The sequence below is a fragment of the Barbatula barbatula genome, assembly GCF_947034865.1.
Source record: "Barbatula barbatula genome assembly, chromosome: 6".
Classification (NCBI taxonomy): domain Eukaryota; kingdom Metazoa; phylum Chordata; class Actinopteri; order Cypriniformes; family Nemacheilidae; genus Barbatula; species Barbatula barbatula.
In genome coordinates this window covers 1,420,683-1,441,815 of record NC_136765.1, presented here as the reverse complement: position 1 = coordinate 1,441,815, position 21,133 = coordinate 1,420,683, and the positions used below count along the sequence as shown (strand labels likewise).

Genomic DNA, 21,133 nt, shown 5'->3' with positions numbered 1-21,133 from the left:
AACATTTGACCTTTTCCTCTTCAATATAACTGAGCTGCAGACATAATCACACGTGCTTAGAGGCATACAGTGATGATGATCTTTACCCACTAAGATAAATTTACGATACTGATATTCCCTTTATTATAATATAGCGCCAAAATGTTTTAATGTAAGCATATTCTGTCAGGAGACCGCTTTGTGTGAGATGTACAGTACTTGTCACAAACACGAATGGTGCAGTTCCCGTCCCTGACCACCAGAGGTCTTAAGTCAATATTCACAGGGAATGTTTCTGCTATCTGCATCAACTTTAAACTTTGATTAAACATAACATTTGGAATTTTTAAAGTTATAGCAAACCGTTGGAAATGCATTTTGCATAATACAAACTTATGTTATTCAATAAATTTGATACATTGTGCAGCATTACAAGTTTCATTTCATAATCCTATGGATAAAAGGATGATGCTTTAGCCCCATTAGTTCTCATGTTCTTTTTTTGTTTGTGATTATTATTAGTAACCAGCGGCAGAGCACCGTAGTAAATATTGGTTTAGAAATGACTCGGTGGAAAACACTTAAGGAGCAGAAGGGAATAAAGAGTGATGTCGAAATGGCATCTTTTCTTCTGAACATGTGAGTACACAAACACAACTTTACTCTACAGAGTTTACGTGACACCCAGAATCTACATGGGTTAGTTCAGCCCAAAATGTTCCGCCATGTTTTTTCTAACCCTAACTCCAACGAAGCAGTTCAGGCAAAGAAAATCTGTGTGCAAAGTTTATCCTAAAATAGTTATTAGAAGTAAGATGTTTTTAAATAATTTTTAAATAAATATTTTACAGATAAGGGGTGACAATTTTTTTTGCCAACAGGGTTCAGTTTAAGACATCGGATGCAGGCTCCAAAAATGACAAGTTCCCCAAGAATTTCCAAGAACACAGTCTCTGGATATTTCAGGTAGGAACATACATTTTAATAAATGTTTGATATCGGTCTATTGTAGTGAAAGGATTTTCCCTGTTGTAATTTGGGAGGGCTGAACAAGCTCAGTGGTTTTCAATCCTGGTCCTGGGGATCCACTACTTTTTGAATGTCTTCCCTATCCAGCACACTTAACTCAGATCATCATAAGTTGAGATCTCCATGAAATGAACTAAGTGGCCTCTGGTTTCTCAGACCAGACTGGCAAGGCAACCTTGGAAGAACGAACTCTTGGACGCGCCACATTGACTTCTGGGAATTCAAGGCGGTTCGGTAAACGAAACTCTGCATATGCATGCTTTGATATCAAGAACACATCTGGGGACTTTTATGCGTTCTCTGATTTTGAGTAATGAAACCGACGGTTAATGATGACGTCAAGTTCACTCGCAAAATAGACAAAAATGAAGTTAAATATTGGTGAGACAGGCAACAACAATCACACTTCACACAAACACGCAGCTCTGTCACTGCACTTACCAAACTGTGTTGCACTGGGAAATGTATTCTTCGCACAGATACATTTTTTTGTAGCATGTGCCCAGCATATTGGTCTACATTACAGGAGCGTGGGAGTATGTATAAACCAACATGAAACAAATGAAACCAATTCTTTACCAAACTCAGTTTTTCCAAACCCCAGTCCTTGGGCCCCACTCACAGAATCTTTTAGATGTCGCCGCATATAGAATCAGAATCAGAAAGAGCTTTATTGCCAAGTATGCGTGGACATACAAGGAATTTGTTTTTGTGACATAACCTTCCAGTACACAGAGACAACAACACACAGCCAAAAAATAGGCAAATAAATAAGTGTATAAACAATTGTGCTAGAAATAGGATTAAGTAGATGCAGGGATGTACTAAGATGGAGGGGTAACAAATAAATATAAAGGATATTGCACATTTTTATTGCATAAGTGTGGAACATTTAACTGTTCATGAGGTAGATTGCCTGGGGGAAGAAACTGTTCTTGTGCCTGACTCTCCTGGTATTTGCAGCTCTGAAGCGCCGGTCAGATGGCAAAAGTTCAAAGATGGGGTAACTTGGATGTGAGGGATCCAGAGTGATTATTTGAGCCCTTTTCCTCACTCTGGATGTATACAGTTCTTGAAGGGTGGGCAGGGGAGTACCAATAATCCTTTCAGCAGTCCGAACCGTTCTCTGTAGTCTTCTGATGTCTGATTTTGTAGCTGAATCAAACCAGACAGTTATTGAAGTGCACAGTACAGACTCAATGACGGCTGAGAAGAACTGTTTCAGCAGCTCCTGTGGCAGGTTAAACTTCCTCAGCTGGCGAAGGAAGTACAACCTTTGTTGGGCCTTTTTCACAATTGAATCAATGTGATTGTCCCACTTCAGATCCTGAGAGATGGTGGTTCCCAGGAATCTGAATGAGTCCACTGCAGCCACAGTGCTGTTCATGATGGTGAGTGGGAGGAGTGCAGGGGAGTCTGTTCTGAAGTCCACGATCATATCCACTGTTTTGAGCGTGTTCAGCTCCAGGTTGTTAAGACTGCACCAGACAGCCAGCTGCTCAACCTCTTGTCTGTAAGCAGACTCGTCACCGTCCTGGATGAGGCCGATGACTGTAGTGTCGTCTGCAAACTTCAGGAGATTGACCGAAGGGTCTTTAGAGGTGCAGTCGTTGGTGTACAGTGAGAAGAGCAGTGGGGAGAGGACACATTCCTGAGGGGCACCCGTGTTGGTGGAGCAGCTGTTTGACATGAATTTCCCCAGTCTCACTAACTGTTACCTATCTGTCAGAAAGCTGGTGATCCACTAACAGATAGAGCTAGGAACAGAGAGCTGGGTCAGTTTGGTCTGGAGGACTGTTGTGATAATGGTGTTGAAAGCCGAACTAAAGTCCACAAACAGGATCCTCACATAAGTCCCTGTTTTATCCAGTGTTGCAGGATGAAGTGCAATCTCATGTTGATTGCGTCATCCACGGACCTGTTTGCTCGGTAAGCAAACTGCAGGGGGTCCAGTAAGGGCAGGGCCGGCCCGAGGCATAAGCGAACTAAGCGGCTGCTTGGGGCCCCCTGACCACCAGTGGGCCCCTAAATCGTTTATTTGATTTATTTATTTTTACAATTAAATAACTTAAACAAGTGATATAAATGAATGAACGAATGAATATGAATGAATAAATAAATGAATAATTCAAGACAAGAAAATTCAGATTTCCCGACAACTGCTGCTGTGTCTGCTAGCGTTTGAGTCATGCGCAATAGACATCTCGCGCGCGTTGACAATTAGCGCCGGTGCGCTAGTGCGCGTCACTGTAATAAATGGTAAGCCATGTAACAAAAAAGGATGTATCCTCTGGTGCCGAAAAGAGACGGAAGAAAAGGACAGAAAATGAGAAAAATGAGCAAGATTAGCGGTAGCACAAAGTTTGCTCACGTCACTTCAGGTACCATGATCTTTTATAAGCCATCACCAGAGCTAACGTAAACGTCCCCGCCATCAAAAGTAAAATGTCTCGCATTATTAATATACATTTATCTCGGTGTAGTTCACGTATTGATCATATATATATATATATATCAGTTTAAGTTGGTGAAAACAGCCGAAGGGGAACTTAACCTTCTCGGTGAAAGCGATGCCAGCTAGCATTGCTGTGTGTGTTGAAGTGAACGTTAGAAAATAGGCCAATACCGTGGGGAGACTTCTGTGATGAAAATAGACTTCAATTTTATTAATATGGTGGCGAGTGTTGTAGCAGGGCTATCCTCATATTTATAGGCTGCAGTTATGCGATTTTGAGGTCATTGTTGTACAATTGTCATTGTTGAACCGCTTGCTGTTCTTATGTTTGCTTTCATTATTTAAGTATCTATTTTTTTGTAACTTTCTGTGGTATTGTAAAGATGATTTAAGAATAATCCAGGCAACACGAGAGTAGTGAATCCGTAACTTTCTTTACTCAACTTTCTTCTTCTTTCGTGTGTCATTACGTACGTAAGTCACGTCTCATCACGTGACAACAGCAAGCGTTACTATTTACAAACAGTATACACAAATAGTAATATTGCACATTTCTCATGAACACAACACATTCTATTTTTGATTATATTAATGTTTGTCTATTTTTGTTTTATTTTTAAGATTGCAAATTATTTATTTCATGTTTTGTGACAGTTTGTATTCAGAAGTTTAAGAGTAAAGTATTTTATTTAAGTATCGATTTTGTATTATTTATTTTGTATTAATACATAACCTCACTATATAAATTTATAATGTTACATTATAGCATGACATTTATGTCAATAATCTTCAAGCAAATGGTGACTCCGCGTGGTGGGAGGGGGGCCCCCAAATCAAATTCTGCTTAGGGCCCCCAAGAGGCTCGGGCCGGCACTGAGTAAGGGTCCAGTGATGTCCTTCAGATTAGCCAGAACCAGCTTTTCAAACGACTTCATGACGACGGACATAAGAGCCACAGGTCTGTAATTGTTAAGTCCTGTTATATTGGGTTTCTTTGGAACGGGGATGATGGTGGAGTGTTTGAAGCAGGAAGGCACTTTACACAACTCCAGAGATCTGTTGAAGATCTGTGAAAAGATGGGGGTCAGCTGGTCAGCACAAGTTTTCAGACAGGCTGGTGTAACGCCATCTGGGTCTGGTGCTTTTCTTCTTTTGTTCTTCCTGAAGACCTGGCGCACATCATCTTCACAGATTTGAAGAGCAGGAGGTGTGGAGAGGGGGATTGAAGGAGGTGTTAACGGTTGTGTAGAGAGATGGTCAGAATGGGTTTTGGGGGTTTGAAATCTACAATAAAACTCATTCAGGTCGTTAGCAAGTCGTTGATTAGCCTCAGTGCAGGGGGATGGTGTCTTGTAGTTGGTGATGGCTCTCAGTCCTCTCCACACTGAAGTTGAGTCATTGGAAGTAAACTGGTCCTCCAACTTTTTAGCGTAGGTCTTTTTAGCCGCTCTAATCTCTTTGTTCAGTGTGTTCCTGGTCTGATTGTACAATACTCTGTCCCCATTTCTGTAGGCATCCTCTTTGTCCCGACAAAGATGTCTGAGTTTTGCTGTAAACCATGGTTTATCATTGTTGAATGTTAAATAAGTCCTGGTAGGAATGCATATATCCTCACAAAAACTAATATAGGATGTTACAGTCTCCGTGAGTTTGTCTAGTTCGGTGGTAGCAGCTTCAAAAACACTCCAATCAGTGAGTTCAAAACAGGCTTGTAAATCCTGCTCTGTTTCGCTGGTCCATCTCTTCACAGTCCTTACTACAGGTTAAGCAGATTTAAGTTTCTGCTTGTAGGTCGGTATAAGATGAACCAGACAGTGATCAGACAGCCCCAAAGCTGCTCGTGGAACAGAGTGATATGCATCCTTTCTTGTGGTGTAACAGTGATCCAATATATTACTGCCTCTGGTGGGACATGTAACATGCTGTCTCTATTTTGGCAGTTCACATGAGAGATTGGCTTTATTAAAGTCCCCAAAGAATTCCGTGAAACACAGAGCAGCAGAGTGTGAGAAATCCTTATTTGTCTGAGAGAGCAGAAGGAGTTCGTCCGTTTTGTTGGGTAGAGAGCGGAGATTTGCCAGATGGATGCTAGGCAACGGCGTTCGAAATCCGCGCATCCTGAGTCTGACAAGCGCTCCCGCTCGCTTCCCCCGTCCGCGCGTCCTGAAGCGTCTAATAAGCGCCGCTGCTCCTCCGACAACAATGTTCAGTAAAACTTCTGAATAATTGAAATCCGGTAAAATATCTTGTGGTGTGTTCTGCCGAATGTTCAGCAGTTCATCCCTGGTGAAACCGATCGTGTTTGTTAAACAAAAAACAGGAAAAACAAACAAAAACAGTACAAACACTGGAGAGCCAAGCACTGAAGCAGCCGTTCGCGGTGCCATCAGGTATTCAAGAGCACCTTATTCAACTCATCAGCTGATGCTTTGTGTGTGAGTGTGCGAGGAAGGTGATTGGTCAAGAAAATTATAAAAAAAAAAATTGAATTTAAGTTTAATTTTCACTTTATATAACTTTTGCTTACATTTATAGTGAGAAATGAGTAATGTAGTTTTAGAATATATGATAAGTAATTGCAAAGACACTGTTAATCATTTGAATTTCGTAATGCTGCCTATGAAGTCTGTACGAATCTGTTTCTTGGAGCTGCCCTCATGCATAAATGCTGCCCCTCAAGCTATTGCCTGATTTGGCAGTGTTAAGACATTCTAGAAAAGATGAGACTACATTTGTTCTTGATTTATTATCAGGACCTTGAGAACAAAATAATTACATTTCTGAAGAATGAACTGGAAAGATTTAAGAAAGTATTGAAAAAAGAAAACACACAATACTTTGTGAAGGATAGAAACAACATCAGAGAAGCAGCTCTTGATATCACACTCTACTTTCTGAGAAGTATGAAACAACATGATCTTGCTAATGTTCTGGAAGGTAAGATGCTCATGATGTCACCATCTGTCATATAGTTACTTGTAAATGTAGGAGGAAAACAATTTAACATATGTATTTGTTTCTATGTTTTTTTAGATGAGCGTGTCTTCATTCATCAACAACAACTGAAATCAAACCTAAAGAAGAAGTACCAATGTGTATTTGAAGGGATTGCTAAGCAGGGCGACTCCACACTCCTGAATAAGATCTACACAGATCTGTACATCACTCAGGGTGGAGGTGAACAGGTCAATACTACGCATGAGATCAGACAGATCGAGACCGCCTCCAAACGATTCGAATCACCAGAGATACAGATTGAATGCACAAATTTATTTCAGCCACCTGGACAAGACCAGAACATCAGAACTGTAGTAACAAAAGGAGTTGCTGGCATTGGAAAATCTGTCTCAGTGCAGAAGTTTGTTCTGGACTGGGCTGAAGGAAAAGAAAATCAGGATATCAGCTTAATATTTCCAATACCTTTCAGAGAGATTAATTTAAAGGAAAAAGAAACACCAAGTTTAATGAACCTTATGGATCACTTTTTCCCAGAGATAAAAGGACTGAACCTTACAAGAAATAACAAGTATAAAATCCTGTTTATCTTTGATGGCTTGGATGAATGTCGTCTTCCTCTGAAGTTTGAGGGTAATGAGACATGGTGTGATATCACATCACCTGCTCCTCTAGATGTTCTCCTAACAAACCTTATCAAAGGAAATCTGCTTCGTTCTGCTCTCATCTGGATAACCACCAGACCAGCAGCAGCCGGTAAGATTCCTCCTGACTGTATCGACCGGGTGACAGAGGTACGAGGATTCAATGACGCACAGAAGGAAGAGTACTTCATCAAAAGATTCTCAAATCAGAATATGGCCAACGCAATCATTGATCATGTAAAAAAATCAAAGAGTCTATATATCATGTGCCACATCCCAGTCTTCTGCTGGATTTCAGCCACCGTCCTCCAGAACATTCTAGAGAATAAAATCATTCAACAGTCTGACGACACCACCGAAACACTTCAAGAATCAAACACTGATGATACTCCTAGAACTCTGACACAAATGTACACACACTTTTTTCGCTTTCAGATCCATCAGAGTAGAAAAAAGTATGAAGGAAAACACTCGCCAGATATCTCCTGGGATAAAGATGCTATCCTTTCACTGGGCAAACTGGCATTTCAACAGCTGGAAAGAAGCAACCTGATCTTCTATGCATCAGATCTGGAGGCCTGTGGTATTGACGTCTCCAAAGCATCCGTGTACTCAGGGATGTGTACTCAGATCTTCAAACAGGAGACCGGGGTCATTCTGGGTACCATGTACTGTTTTGTTCACTTGAGCATTCAAGAGTTCATTGCAGCTCTGTATGCACATCTGTTTCTAGACATTGAAGAGAAAAATGCCTTTGTTCAAGAGCAAACGGGACAAGACAACGACAATAAAACAATGATTGGTTTACTGAAGGCTGCAGTGGACAAGGCCCTTGAAAGTGAGAATGGACACTTGGACCTTTTCCTTCGCTTTCTTCTCGGTCTGTCGCTGAAGTCAAATCGGCTGCTCTTACAGGGTCTGTTGACACTGCAAGACAGTGATGAGAAGAGCTATGAGGAAATAGTTGCATACATCAAGCAGAAGTTTGATGAAAATTCATCTCCAGAAAGATCCATCAATCTATTTTACTGTCTGAATGAATTGAATGATCAATCTCTGGTACAAGAGGTTCAAAAGCACATTAGAGAAGGAAGTCTGTCATCTGCTGATCTTTCACCTGCTCAGTGGTCTGCTCTGGTCTTTGTGTTGCTGACATCAGATGAGGAAGTGGAGGACTTTGAACTTCAGAAATTCAAGAAATCAGATGAATGTCTCATTAGACTGTGGCCAGTGGTCAAAGCCTCTAAACGAGCTCTGTAAGTGACATGAAAGTTTGTGCTTATTGATTGTTTTTGAGAAAATACCAAATAGTACACCAATGTTTTTATGAAATGGATGTCCTCTGTACAACAGTGAGGAAAGCATTTAGTTTTCTTTGTAACCCGCCTTAAGTCATCAGTAAATCAGTCAAGGGTCCCAGTACTGTTTTATATTTATTTTGTACTATTCTAAAATTAATTGCTGTCCTTCTAAAACTTTCTTTACTTGCTAATTTGGATTTATGGGGTTTTGGGAGGATAGCAACGTTATACTAAATTGTAATAGTTATTATGAAATTTGATATCCTTAAATGTATTTGAACACAATACCTGCCAAGTATATCAAATGCTTTGATCTGACTTGTTTTCTTTATAGACTAAATGATTGTAACTTATCAGACAAAAGCTGTTCAGCTCTGGTTAATGTTCTGGGATCAGAAAGCCTGAAAGAGCTCAACATGAGCGGTAATAATCTGCAGGATTCAGGAGTCAAGTGGCTCTGTGCTGGACTGGAGAAGACAACAAGTAAACTAGAGATACTGAGGTAGGTGTGTAAACAGACAAATAGTATACACAATATGATCTATTATAAACAGCAAAATTACTATTTAAACTAAAATTATTCATAAAGGCACAAATGGGACAAGTGTCTGGAATGATGATATAGTCCGGGAATCAATTGCTGAAGTTCCACAATCTGTTGTTGTATGATTGTGAACTAAATATGTTTCTGTTCTCGTTTTATTGTAGACAACTGTTGTGGGTTTATGTTGCTGTTAACTTGTGTGCAGTTTTCAAATGAAACCCTTTTCTTTTAAAACGAAACTAGGGATACACCAACATTTTCCACTGAAAATAGCATTACCGATTTTAGGCATTAAAGATTGTGCCCCACATTACCCGTCTGTGCTCAGATTTAAGCCACTCTCTAGCTGTTATCAAAGGCAGATCATGTCAACAGTTTAAAACTACTTTTGATGAAAATGTCTTGCTTACGTATGTAAACTCCGAGACGTTGTGTCGAACCGACACAATGGGGTTTGATCTTGACAACCTTTCATCTCTGATTGTAGTATTTTAAAAGGCCAATTAACTTGGCGAATGGCACGCCAGTCTCCACATCCAGTGCTGGACTGGTAATCTGGCATACCGGGCAAATGCCCTGTGGGCCGACGCACTTGGGGGCCGATATAATATAATATTATATTTTTTTAATCGGCCAATGACCGGCCAATAAAGCAGGGACAGCGGCCCATTGGTTCATTTTCCATACTGACACTGGGCTGGCCCAATCATCTCTTAACAGACTCCACCCCCCAGTTTCTCGTGTCAGATGCAGTCAGTGTCTTAGAGTGTTCACACCAAATGCAGTAAATCGCGCTATTAGCGTCTAGTTGGACACGTGAACATTTTGCTTTTACTCGCTTCATTCGTGTCATGGAGGGGCTTCTGTCAGGCGGTGCCCGTCTAATTGCGAAATGGCGGACATGGATTTAGTTGAGAGGATAGCTGCGCATTATGTGCTATGGAAGGCTGAAGAACGACGTAGACTCGTGCAGCGCCATGTCTGGGTCCATCAAATCCTTCAGAGGCGCAGTCCTTCATTGTTGTTTCGGATTCCTGCCTCCGCTCGCTATGTCATAATCACGTCCCTACTAGAGCAAGCTCCTGGTTCGTAAACGCGGCGCGAATTTTCGCCAAAGATCAGATTTTTCAACTCGCGCGAACTATGGGAAGCCAAATAATCCAAAAGTGGGACGAGACAGCGGGTATTACACAGCTCGCGCCGCGATGACATGTCATCTGCGCGATTCAATCTCCTCGTCAGCGCACACGTTATTTAAACAGCGCAAACCGTACACTCAAATATACAATAAAGAAACCCCTCATTCCTTAAAAACATTTACATTTGTTTACATTTACACAAGTCTATCAGTTTTTCCCTACAGAAGACAAAGGAAATCAGGATGAAATGCATAATATTTTTTTGTTATTATCTTTAATAGTGTACAAGTAAACGGTAGTGTTTTGCATCGATACTTTGAAGAACTGCGCATATGTATAGACTCTATACTATAGAGGCTACGGAAAGACCTGTACAAAGCAGAAACTTCAATGACTTCCAATATCGTAGTCGTGAGGAGCACGCCAACCTCCTGGAAATTATATAGGACAGTTTACATGTTCAGGTAATTTATTTTATTATTGTAGTACGTTTTGCGCCTAGCCATTTTACTTCAACTATTTATGTTATTACTAGCAGAGGTTTATGGGTAAAATGTAAATGAGTGGCGCCAAATGAACATTGTATATGTTTTAATTGGTAAGTGCAGCGGATTGGTTGGTGCCACTCTGCCCATCGGTTGGCGATAGGAAATTGAATCGCGCAGATGACATGTCAGCGCGGCGCGAGCTCTGTAATACCCCGCTGTCTCATCCCACTATTGGATTGTTTGGCTTCCCTTACTAACGCTCAATTTGCGCGAATCACACCACAAGTAGGTATAGGTCTATCACCAGGGAGTCAGTCAAGAGAGAGTGAGTACACTGGTCCACTTGCACTGGTACACTGGTCCATGGCACTTAGTTCTCAGCTTTGTAGGTTTTTGGGGGAATGGAACAGTAGATATGCATATCTACAGGGACCGCAAGGATGGTGTACTGGTTGGTTGTGTCCGACCCATTGTGGTGGGCCGGTCTAAGTAAAAATGCCAGGGCCCTTTTTTTGTCCTAATCCAGCCCTGTCCACATCGTACATACGGGTATAAAAGGAAGATGCTGTGCCCATTCATTCACCTTTGGGCTGAGGAACCTGAGAGGCATTCTCGGTGGCTGCAGTGGACAGCAAAGCGTTGTAGCATAAAGGACACGGCCATATATGTAGTAGAATTAGCTTCTCTAGGGGCGAGATAGCTGCCCCAATCCGGAAGGAACACTGGTAAGGGCTACCCCCTCGCCTAAAGGGGTAACACTACGGAGACCACCTCTTCCGCAGGGAGATAATACGTGGAATATCTACACAAAAATTTGACAACGGTGTCACCAAACAGCCCAGCTTGCGTCATGAGCGCATCAAGAAAGCGTACTTCCTAGGCGTCACACATCTGCGCAAGGTTGGGCCAAAGGTGTCGCTCTTGGACCACCAGAGTACACATTGTTCGACCCAGCGTGTACTCGCCACCACCTTTGTCACCCGGAGAGCGAGGTCAGTGGCGGTGCACATCTCCTGCATAAATGCTGGGTCGCACTTTCCCTCGTCCAGGTGCTTCACTGCCTTAGCCTGCACGATGGTCATGGCATGAATTGGCAGCTTGACCGTTTGCTATTGTTAATAATAAGGGATAATTTGACAAAATTTTAAAATGTAATTTAATGAGTTTAGAATGTGCTACTGTACGTTAACACGCTTTCTTAACATCAGTAAGTGTGATCTTAAAGAGGAAAGTTGCTCAGCTTTGGCTTCAGTTTTCAGTTCAGACTGCAGCAGTTTGCAGGAGCTTGATCTGAGTAACAATAATCTACAGGATTCAGGAGTAAAGCATCTCTCTGATGGATTGAAGAATCTAAACTGTAAACTGAAGATATTAAAGTGAATGAATTAGAATAAACATTTTCCCAAATCCAGATCCTAATTATTACCTGTAACACATCAGGACTATAAAGACTTTGAGTTGAGAACCGTTTGTTGCTTATAACATATTGTATTTTCATTAAAAGGAACAGCCAATTTTGTAATTAAAATAAAAAAGCGTTTTACCAAAATTACTTGATAACATTCGCATTCAATATTAAGTAACATTTTGAAGGTTTGCTTATTGCTGTTCTAAAGCGCTGGGTTGTCCCCATTAAACCATGATTTCTGGGTTGTCAACATGACCCGACCTGTGCGTAAAATAAAGTATTACTCATGTGAGGGGTTATTTCATTTCACTCAACCAGTGAGTAAAATAAATAAAAATTCTGGATTAAATATTACTTATATAATGGTTCATTTTGTGTTTTAATTGCCTTAACAACAATATTGTAATGTATATTATTTCCAACAAGCTCTTGGGCCACCATCTTGACTGAGAAAACCCATTTAACTCAGAGATAGGGTGGCCATACGTCCGGATTTTGGCCAGACAGTCGGGATTTTAAGCCCCCTGTCCAGCGCAGCCTCAAGCCGGACACTCATTTGTCCTCCTTTTTGGAGTTGCGCTGAATCGGCCTTTAAAAACGCGCTCTAAAACCTTTATTGGGATGCAGCAGCATAGCATCTTACGCCGTAAGATCTCCGGTCGAACAAATGATTGGCTGAAAGAGGTGTCAAATAAATGGTGGAAGTAAAGTCCACATACTGGCTACGTCACATCATAATGTTAACATGCCGAAACGTCCGAAATCATTTAATCCGGAATGGACAAAAGAGCACAAATTCATATCAAAAAGCAGTAGAGATGCTTTCCATGGATTTTGCAGACTGTATCGCTGTGAAGTGGACGTTAGTAGTAAAGGGAAAGCCGCCATTGACCGACATGCCAGCACTGAAAAACATAAAGGTGACAGATGAGCTGCTGGTACGTCTTCCCTTCGGTCTTATTTTCGAGAGGCAACATCACCTCAGGATGACAAAATCTGCGCTGCAGAGCTTTAAAGTCTATCATGCAGTCAAGCATCACCAGTCATACAGGAGTGTCTTGAATAAATACAAATACTGTGAATAAACACTTTTTTGCCTCGGTTACACATAGGTCTACATCATGATATGTTGTTGATCAAATTGTCTGGCAATGAATAGAGTAGGCTATTTCAGAATTACTGTATCATGATACCACAGATATGATAGACAAAATTGTATTATATTTGCGAGTACACAAGATGCAGTAATTCTTGCCTCACTAAATGCCGCAAAGCGTCCTCCTTTTGGTGTTATGGAAATGCCAGAAACTCTTGGTCATATAGGGGCGGTTTCCCAGACAGGCTATAAACCTAGTCCCAGACTAACATAAATGTTAGAAGTGTCTTGATCGACAACAATTTAAACTGACATATCTTAAAATATATCAGTGTGATTGTTTTGTCTTAAAATGCACATCATTGAGGTTTTTTTTGTAAAGTATGTTTTAAAAAATTAAATGTCCTAATTTAACTAGTCCTGGTTTAAACTAATCCCTGTCCGGGAAACTGCCCCATAGAGTTTAAAAATAGCAAAACTTGCACATTTGAGTTTACGAACTCACAATTAAAACTTTCTTTGTCGTAGACTATCTGAGTGCAGTATAACAGAAGAAGGTTACAGATGTTTGGCTGAAGCTGTGAGATCAAACCCTTCACATCTGATAGAGCTGGATCTCACTGGAAATGATCCTGGACCATCAGGAGTCAAACTCATCTATCAGTTAATACAAGACACAAACTGTGCACTGAACACTGTGAGGTGAGTATTGTATATCCAGTTGTTTTTATATGGTTAAAGTGTATTCAAATCTTTGCAAAGCTTTGAATTGAATAAGTGTGGTGTCATGTGTAACAATGAATAATTATGTGAACAATCATTTTAAAGAGGCGATATGATGTGAACTGATTTTCTGTCTGTAGATTCTTGAAGAATCCAAAAGCAGAAGCAGCTTGTGTTTATCTGACTGGTGTTCTTGGTGTGAATCCATTACTGCTAAAAGATCTGAATCTGAGTCACAATAAACTGGGAGATCTGGATGGAGAGAAACTCTCGGCTCTATTGATGGACTCTCATAGTAAAGTGGAGAAAATCACGTGAGTTTCATATATACAGTATAAGACACCTTCATACATGTGTGTGTTATAAAGATCTGATGATGATGTTATTGTGTTTAGATTGAATAACTGTGAGCCGACAGAGAAACAGTGTTCAGCTGTAGCTGCTGTTCTCTCCTGTAAAACCCTCGTGAGAGAGATGAATCTGAACAACAGTCGTCTGATGGATTCAGGACTCAAAGGCATCTGTGACAAACTGAAGAATCCTCAGTGTCAACTCCACACACTCAAGTGAGTTCAGCGATCACATCATCATACACACTCCACAGAACACAACAAACATGACAATATTATACATACGGTGATAATGTACAAATAAAACATGTAAATGTAAAATGCTCTAAATGTAAGATGAGATTCAGAACCAAGTGAAATCCAAAGAAAACATCATAAGTGTCTCATAAGACAACACTTGTGTACAGTTGTTCATGAATCCGGTCCAATAAGTGATCTATCCTTTAATACAAGAAATTCAATTAAATTCAGTTTTATTTATAAAGAGCTTCACAATGTGCATTGTTCAAGGCAGCGTTACAGGAGAAGATAAAAATAAAAACAGAAAAACACATAAAAGGTCAAACACAGTACAGCGCATGGTGTTAGTAGAACAAGCTAAATCATTCTAATAAAGCGATGTTAACAGAACTTACTGAACCTTTAAGCTTATCTACTATCAGCAGTCTCCTGGTGAGCAAGCCATCACGGCCCTGTGGTGAGGAACCCAAACTCCAATGATAAATAAATGGAGAAAAATCCTCAGGAGAAACCAGACTCAGTCAGGAGGACCAGATCTCCTCCGATGTGTCACGGATGCACTCAGTGACTTTAATTAAGAGTTACTGAGTAAATGTTTATGAATAAATAAAACTAAATTACAAAACTTTTGTACTGTGTTTTCTAGACTATCTGAGTGCAGTATAACAGAAGAAGGTTACAGATGTTTGGCTGAAGCTGTGAGATCAAACCCTTCACATCTGATAGAGCTGGATCTCACTGGAAATGATCCTGGACCATCAGGAGTCAAACTCATCTGTGATTTAATACAAGACACAAACTGTGCACTGAACACTGTGAGGTGAGATGTGTTGAAATAAGAATTAGACTAATAAAACTTGAACATGTGTTTGAGGTTTAATCTTCATTATTGCAATACAAGGTTATCACAATAGATGTTTATTAATAATGACACTGTTATCTTCTGTCTGCAGGTTATTGAAGAGTTCTTCTGCAGTCGAAGCCTTTGAGTATCTAAAGACTCTTGGTATAAACCCTTTACTCCAGAGAGAAGTGAATCTGAAGGATCATAAACTAGACGAGTCAAGAGTGAAACAGATCTCTGATCTACTGAAGGATAAACACTGTACACTCAACACACTCACGTGAGGATTTTAAAGTTTCTGTTTATCATCATATCACAATGGGAAAAAAAGAATCTTGCTCAAATACAGAATCACAATCATTAGGGGTTCATTTCTTATCAAAACTCTGTTAAAACTATCAAACTCACTCCAGCCCTCCCTTTGGAATAATATTAATGGGGAAGGAATAGAGCGGGACTCTCAAGGAGCTTGTCAACCTCCAGCTGAAGAGACCTCATAAAAGGTGTTTTTCATAAAAGGGGTTATGGTTACACGAGGTGTTTCAGGCAGGTCTGGGTGAGCATTCGCTTTTGGATAGAATTTATCGTTTGTTCCAACACTTACACTTTTGCAATTTTACGTGTCTAATACATGCATGAGCAACTTATACCACACCAAAGACACAGAGACACACATATTAGTGCCATATGACCCTTTACGAAACAAGAATTCTGGTACAGATGTCACGTTTTGTTGTTGCTTGTTATATTAACCCTTAATAATATATGTCAGTAGTTGTTCTAAGAGAGCTATGAATTTTCATCATTTTGATAAGTCATTTATTTGACGTGTTCATCATATCTACAGGTTGTCTGGATGCAGTATTACACAGAGATCCATTGGTGACCTGATTTCATCTCTGACTTCAAACTGTTCACATCTGAGAGAACTGGATCTGAGTAATAATGAACTCAGTGACGCAGTTGTGCAGCTTATGGATCTGCTGAAGTATTCAGACTGCAAACTGGAGAAGCTTTGGTTAGAAATACAGTTCTCTACACATTATTGTGTTTGTGTCTATATGCTTTACTGTTTAATGAAGTCTGACCCATTTCAAGTTCAATCGTTTTAAATATTGGTTAGTTGAGTTAAACATGTTTAGGGAATAAAGGGGAAAGATACAAATGTTGTTATTGCAGCCGATGAACATAGCAATGCTGTGTACTGTACTTGCTTTGCACTTTAACCATTGTTCCTGTTATTTTCTTCTCTCTTTATCTCTCATTGTAGGTTAACAGCCTGTGGTTTATCAGAGAAAGGTTCTGGTCTGTTTTCAGCTCTGAATTTAAACCCATCACACCTGAGACACCTGAACCTGAGTGGAAATGAACTGGGAACTTCAGGGGTTCAAAAACTCTCTGATCTACTGAAAAATCCCCAGTGCACGCTGAAGACATTACAGTTAGTACACAAGCTACAGTAAACTTAACATTGATCATTGTACTTTCATCATTTCAATGAATAGTAACAGTAAACACATACGGTGTTATTGTGTTCTGCTCCGAGTACACCAGATGTTATGTGTACACATGGGTTCATTTAACTGAACATTACACATCGGTAACGGATGACCATAGATCTGACACATCTTACTTTATCTCTGCAGACTGTGTGAATGCAGGATTAATACCAAACGATTGGACATCCTGATTCCAGTTCTGTGTTCAAACCCATCACACCTGAGACACCTGAACCTCAGTCAGAATAAAGTCAAAGACGCTGGAGTCAAGCATCTATGTGATCTACTGAAACTGAAGAAACTGAAGAAACTGAAGAAACTGGAGTGAGTCTGAAAACAATATTCCTCAGATTACTGATGTTTTTGTGGTCTGGTTAAAGATGTTTTTAGGTGTTTGCTTCATGCTTAAAATTCTTTCAAATGACCAGTCACACATTATATAGTGTTTTTATTTACAATGTATTGTATTTACATTATAATTTAACTGTGAATGACACACTACACTGTGAAGAATACACTTCTCTTGTACCATCCAATGTTTTCTTTGTTTTTGAAATTTAAAAGACTTCTTTCAATGCATTAGATATAAAACATCAGCAGGGTTAAAGCAGACTGTGGGAATACCTGCACATCTTTTCAATTAATAGTGAAGCAGCACTATAGTACTTGTGCTCACAGGTTCCCTCATGTGGTTGATAAGCGCAGTTGTCTGTTATCAGCAATCCGGTCCAATAAGTGGTCAATCCTTTAATACAAGAAATTCAATTAAATTCAGTTTTATTTATAAAGAGCTTCACAATGTGCATTGTTCAAGGCAGCGTTACAGGAGAAGATAAAAATTAAAACAGAAAAACACATAAAAGGTCAAACACAGTACAGCGCATGGTGTTAGTAGAACAAGCTAAATCCGTCTAATAAAGCAATGTTAACAGAATTTACTGAACCTTTAAGCTTATCTACTATCAGCAGTCTCCTGGTGAGCAAGCCATCACGGCCCTGTGGTGAGGAACCCAAACTCCAATGATAAATAAATGGAGAAAAATCCTCAGGAGAAACCAGACTCAGTCAGGAGGACCAGATCTCCTCCGATGTGTCACGGATGCACTCAGTGACTTTATTTAAGAGTTACCGAGTAAATGTTTATGAATAAATAAAACTAAATTACAAAACTTTTGTACTGTGTTTTCTAGACTATCTGAGTGCAGTATAACAGAAGAAGGTTACAGATGTTTGGCTGAAGCTGTGAGATCAAACCCTTCACATCTGATAGAGCTGGATCTCACTGGAAATGATCCTGGACCATCAGGAGTCAAACTCATCTATCAGTTAATAGACGACACAAACTGTGCACTGAACACTGTGAGGTGAGATGTGTTAAAATAAAAGAATAAACAATCATCTGCATTTTTAATAAACAATCCAGTATTTATATTATATAGTGTTTACTACACAATCTGTTGTTGTATTGAAGTGAATTCAAGATTTAACAAAAGATAAATGTGTAAAGTTGTTTTCATCAGCACCAGCTGCTGAGGTTTCATTAAACGTCTTCTACAACATATTTTATATTGTATATTTTTATAATTACCAATTTAGTTTTACTACAGTTAATGTTTTTGTAACTTTCTGTTTTCTGCAGGTTATTGAAGAGTTCTTCTGCTGTGAAAGCTGTTAAGTATCTGACCAGAGTTCTTGGTATAAACCCTTTACTCCAGAGAGAAGTGAATCTGAAGGATCATAAACTAGACGAGTCAAGAGTGAAACAGATCTCTGATCTACTGAAGGATAAACACTGTACACTCAACACACTCACGTGAGGATTTTAAAGTTTCTGTTTATCATCATATCACAATGGGAAAAAAAGAATCTTGCTCAAATACAGAATCACAATCATTAGGGGTTCATTTCTTATCAAAACTCTGTTAAAACTATCAAACTTAGTGGTGAGGTTGGGAATTGAAACCAACGGCTCACTCCAGCCCTCCCTTTGGAATAATATTAATGGGGAAGGAATAGAGCGGGACTCTCAAGGAGCTTGTCAACCTCCAGCTGAAGAGACCTCATAAAAGGTGTTTTTCATAAAAGGGGTTGTGGTTACACGAGGTGTTTCAGGCAGGTCTGGGTGAGCATTCGCTTTTGGATAGAATTTATCGTTTGTTCCAACACTTACACTTTTGCAATTTTACGTGTCTAATACATGCATGAGCAACTTATACCACACCAAAGACACAGAGACACACATATTAGTGCCATATGACCCTTTACGAAACAAGAATTCTGGTACAGATGTCACGTTTTGTTGTTGCTTGTTATATTAACCCTTAATAATATATGTCAGTAGTTGTTCTAAGAGAGCTATGAATTTTCATCATTTTGATAAGTCATTTATTTTACGTGTTCATCATATCTACAGGTTGTCTGGATGCAGTATTACACAGAGATCCATTGGTGACCTGATTTCATCTCTGACTTCAAACTGTTCACATCTGAGAGAACTGGATCTGAGTAATAATGAACTCGGTGACGCAGTTGTGCAGCTTATGGATCTGCTGAAGAATTCAGACTGCAAACTGGAGAAGCTTTGGTTAGAAATACAGTTCTCTACACATTATTGTGTTTGTGTCTATATGCTTTACTGTTTAATGAAGTCTGACCCATTTCAAGTTCAATCGTTTTAAATATTGGTTAGTTGAGTTAAACATGTTTAGGGAATAAAGGGGAAAGATACAAATGTTGTAATTGCAGCCGATGAACATAGCAATGCTGTGTACTGTACTTGCTTTGCACTTTAACCATTGTTCCTGTTATTTTCTTCTCTCTTTATCTCTCATTGTAGGTTAACAGCCTGTGGTTTATCAGAGAAAGTTTCTGGTCTGTTTTCAGCTCTGAATTTAAACCCATCACACCTGAGACACCTGAACCTGAGTGGAAATGAACTGGGAACTTCAGGGGTTCAAAAACTCTCTGATCTACTGAAAAATCCCCAGTGCACGCTGAAGACATTACAGTTAGTACACAAGCTACAGTAAACTTAACATTGATCATTGTACTTTCATCATTTCAATGAATAGTAACAGTAAACACATACGGTGTTATTGTGTTCTGCTCCGAGTACACCAGATGTTATGTGTACACATGGGTTCATTTAACTGAACATTACACATCAGTAACGGATGACCATAGATCTGACCCATCTTACTTTATCTCTGCAGACTGTGTGAATGCAGGATTAATACCAAACGATTGGACATCCTGATTCCAGCTCTGTGTTCAAACCCATCACACCTGAGACACCTGAACCTCAGTCAGAATAAAGTCAAAGACGCTGGAGTCAAGCTTCTATTTGATCTACTGAAACTGAAGAAACTGAAGAAACTGAAGAAACTGGAGTGAGTCTGAAAACAATATTCCTCATCTTTAACCAGACCACAAAAACATCAGTAATCTGTTTTTAGGTGTTTGCTTCATGCTTAAAATTCTTTCAAATGACCAGTCACACATTATATAGTGTTTTTATTTACAATGTATTGTATTTACATTATAATTTAACTGTGAATGACACACTACACTGTGAAGAATACACTTCTCTTGTACCATCCAATGTTTTCTTTGTTTTTGAAATTTAAAAGACTTCTTTCAATGCATTAGATATAAAACATCAGCAGGGTTAAAGCAGACTGTGGGAATACCTGCACATCTTTTCAATTAATAGTGAAGCAGCACTATAGTACTTGTGCTCACAGGTTCCCTCATGTGGTTGATAAGCGCAGTTGTCTGTTATCAGCAATCCGGTCCAATAAGTGGTCAATCCTTTAATACAAGAAATTCAATTAAATTCAGTTTTATTTATAAAGAGCTTCACAATGTGCATTGTTCAAGGCAGCGTTACAGGAGAAGATAAAAATTAAAACAGAAAAACACATAAAAGGTCAAACACAGTACAGCGCATGGTGTTAGTAGAACAAGCTAAATCATTCTAATAAAGCGATGTTAACAGAATTTACTGAACCTTTAAGCTTATCTACTATCAGCAGTCTCCTGGTGAGCAAGCCATCACGGCCCTGTGGTGAGGAACCCAAACTCCAATGATAAATAAATGGAGGAAAATCCTCAGGAGAAACCAGACTCAGTCAGGAGGACCAGATCTCCTCTGATGTGTCACGGATGCACTCAGTGACTTTATTTAAGAGTTACCGAGTAAATGTTTATGAATAAATAAAACTAAATTACAAAACTTTTGTTCTTTGTTTTCTAGACTATCTGAGTGCAGTATAACAGAAGAAGGTTACAGATGTTTGGCTGAAGCTGTGAGATCAAACCCTTCACATCTGATAGAGCTGGATCTCACTGGAAATGATCCTGGACCATCAGGAGTCAAACTCATCTATCAGTTAATAGACGACACAAACTGTGCACTGAACACTGTGAGGTGAGATGTG

At 39.6% G+C, this 21,133-nt stretch overlaps 1 protein-coding gene across 1 annotated transcript in view; it reads left to right on the top strand.

Annotated features, from left to right (window-relative positions):
* LOC306895610 (NACHT, LRR and PYD domains-containing protein 3-like) overlaps positions 1–21,133 on the top strand; it is a 183,581-nt gene that overhangs the window by 29,831 nt on the left and 132,617 nt on the right. The window contains exons 6-18 of the mRNA XM_079458980.1: positions 502–618; positions 861–945; positions 6,217–6,400; positions 6,497–8,318; positions 8,698–8,865; positions 13,567–13,740; positions 15,305–15,475; positions 16,466–16,636; positions 16,842–17,018; positions 17,885–18,058; positions 18,334–18,507; positions 19,531–19,701; positions 19,907–20,083. Of these exons, the coding sequence (XP_079315106.1) occupies positions 502–618; positions 861–945; positions 6,217–6,400; positions 6,497–8,318; positions 8,698–8,865; positions 13,567–13,740; positions 15,305–15,475; positions 16,466–16,636; positions 16,842–17,018; positions 17,885–18,058; positions 18,334–18,507; positions 19,531–19,701; positions 19,907–20,083 (3,765 nt within the window). The remainder of the gene's footprint in view (positions 1–501; positions 619–860; positions 946–6,216; positions 6,401–6,496; positions 8,319–8,697; positions 8,866–13,566; positions 13,741–15,304; positions 15,476–16,465; positions 16,637–16,841; positions 17,019–17,884; positions 18,059–18,333; positions 18,508–19,530; positions 19,702–19,906; positions 20,084–21,133) is intronic.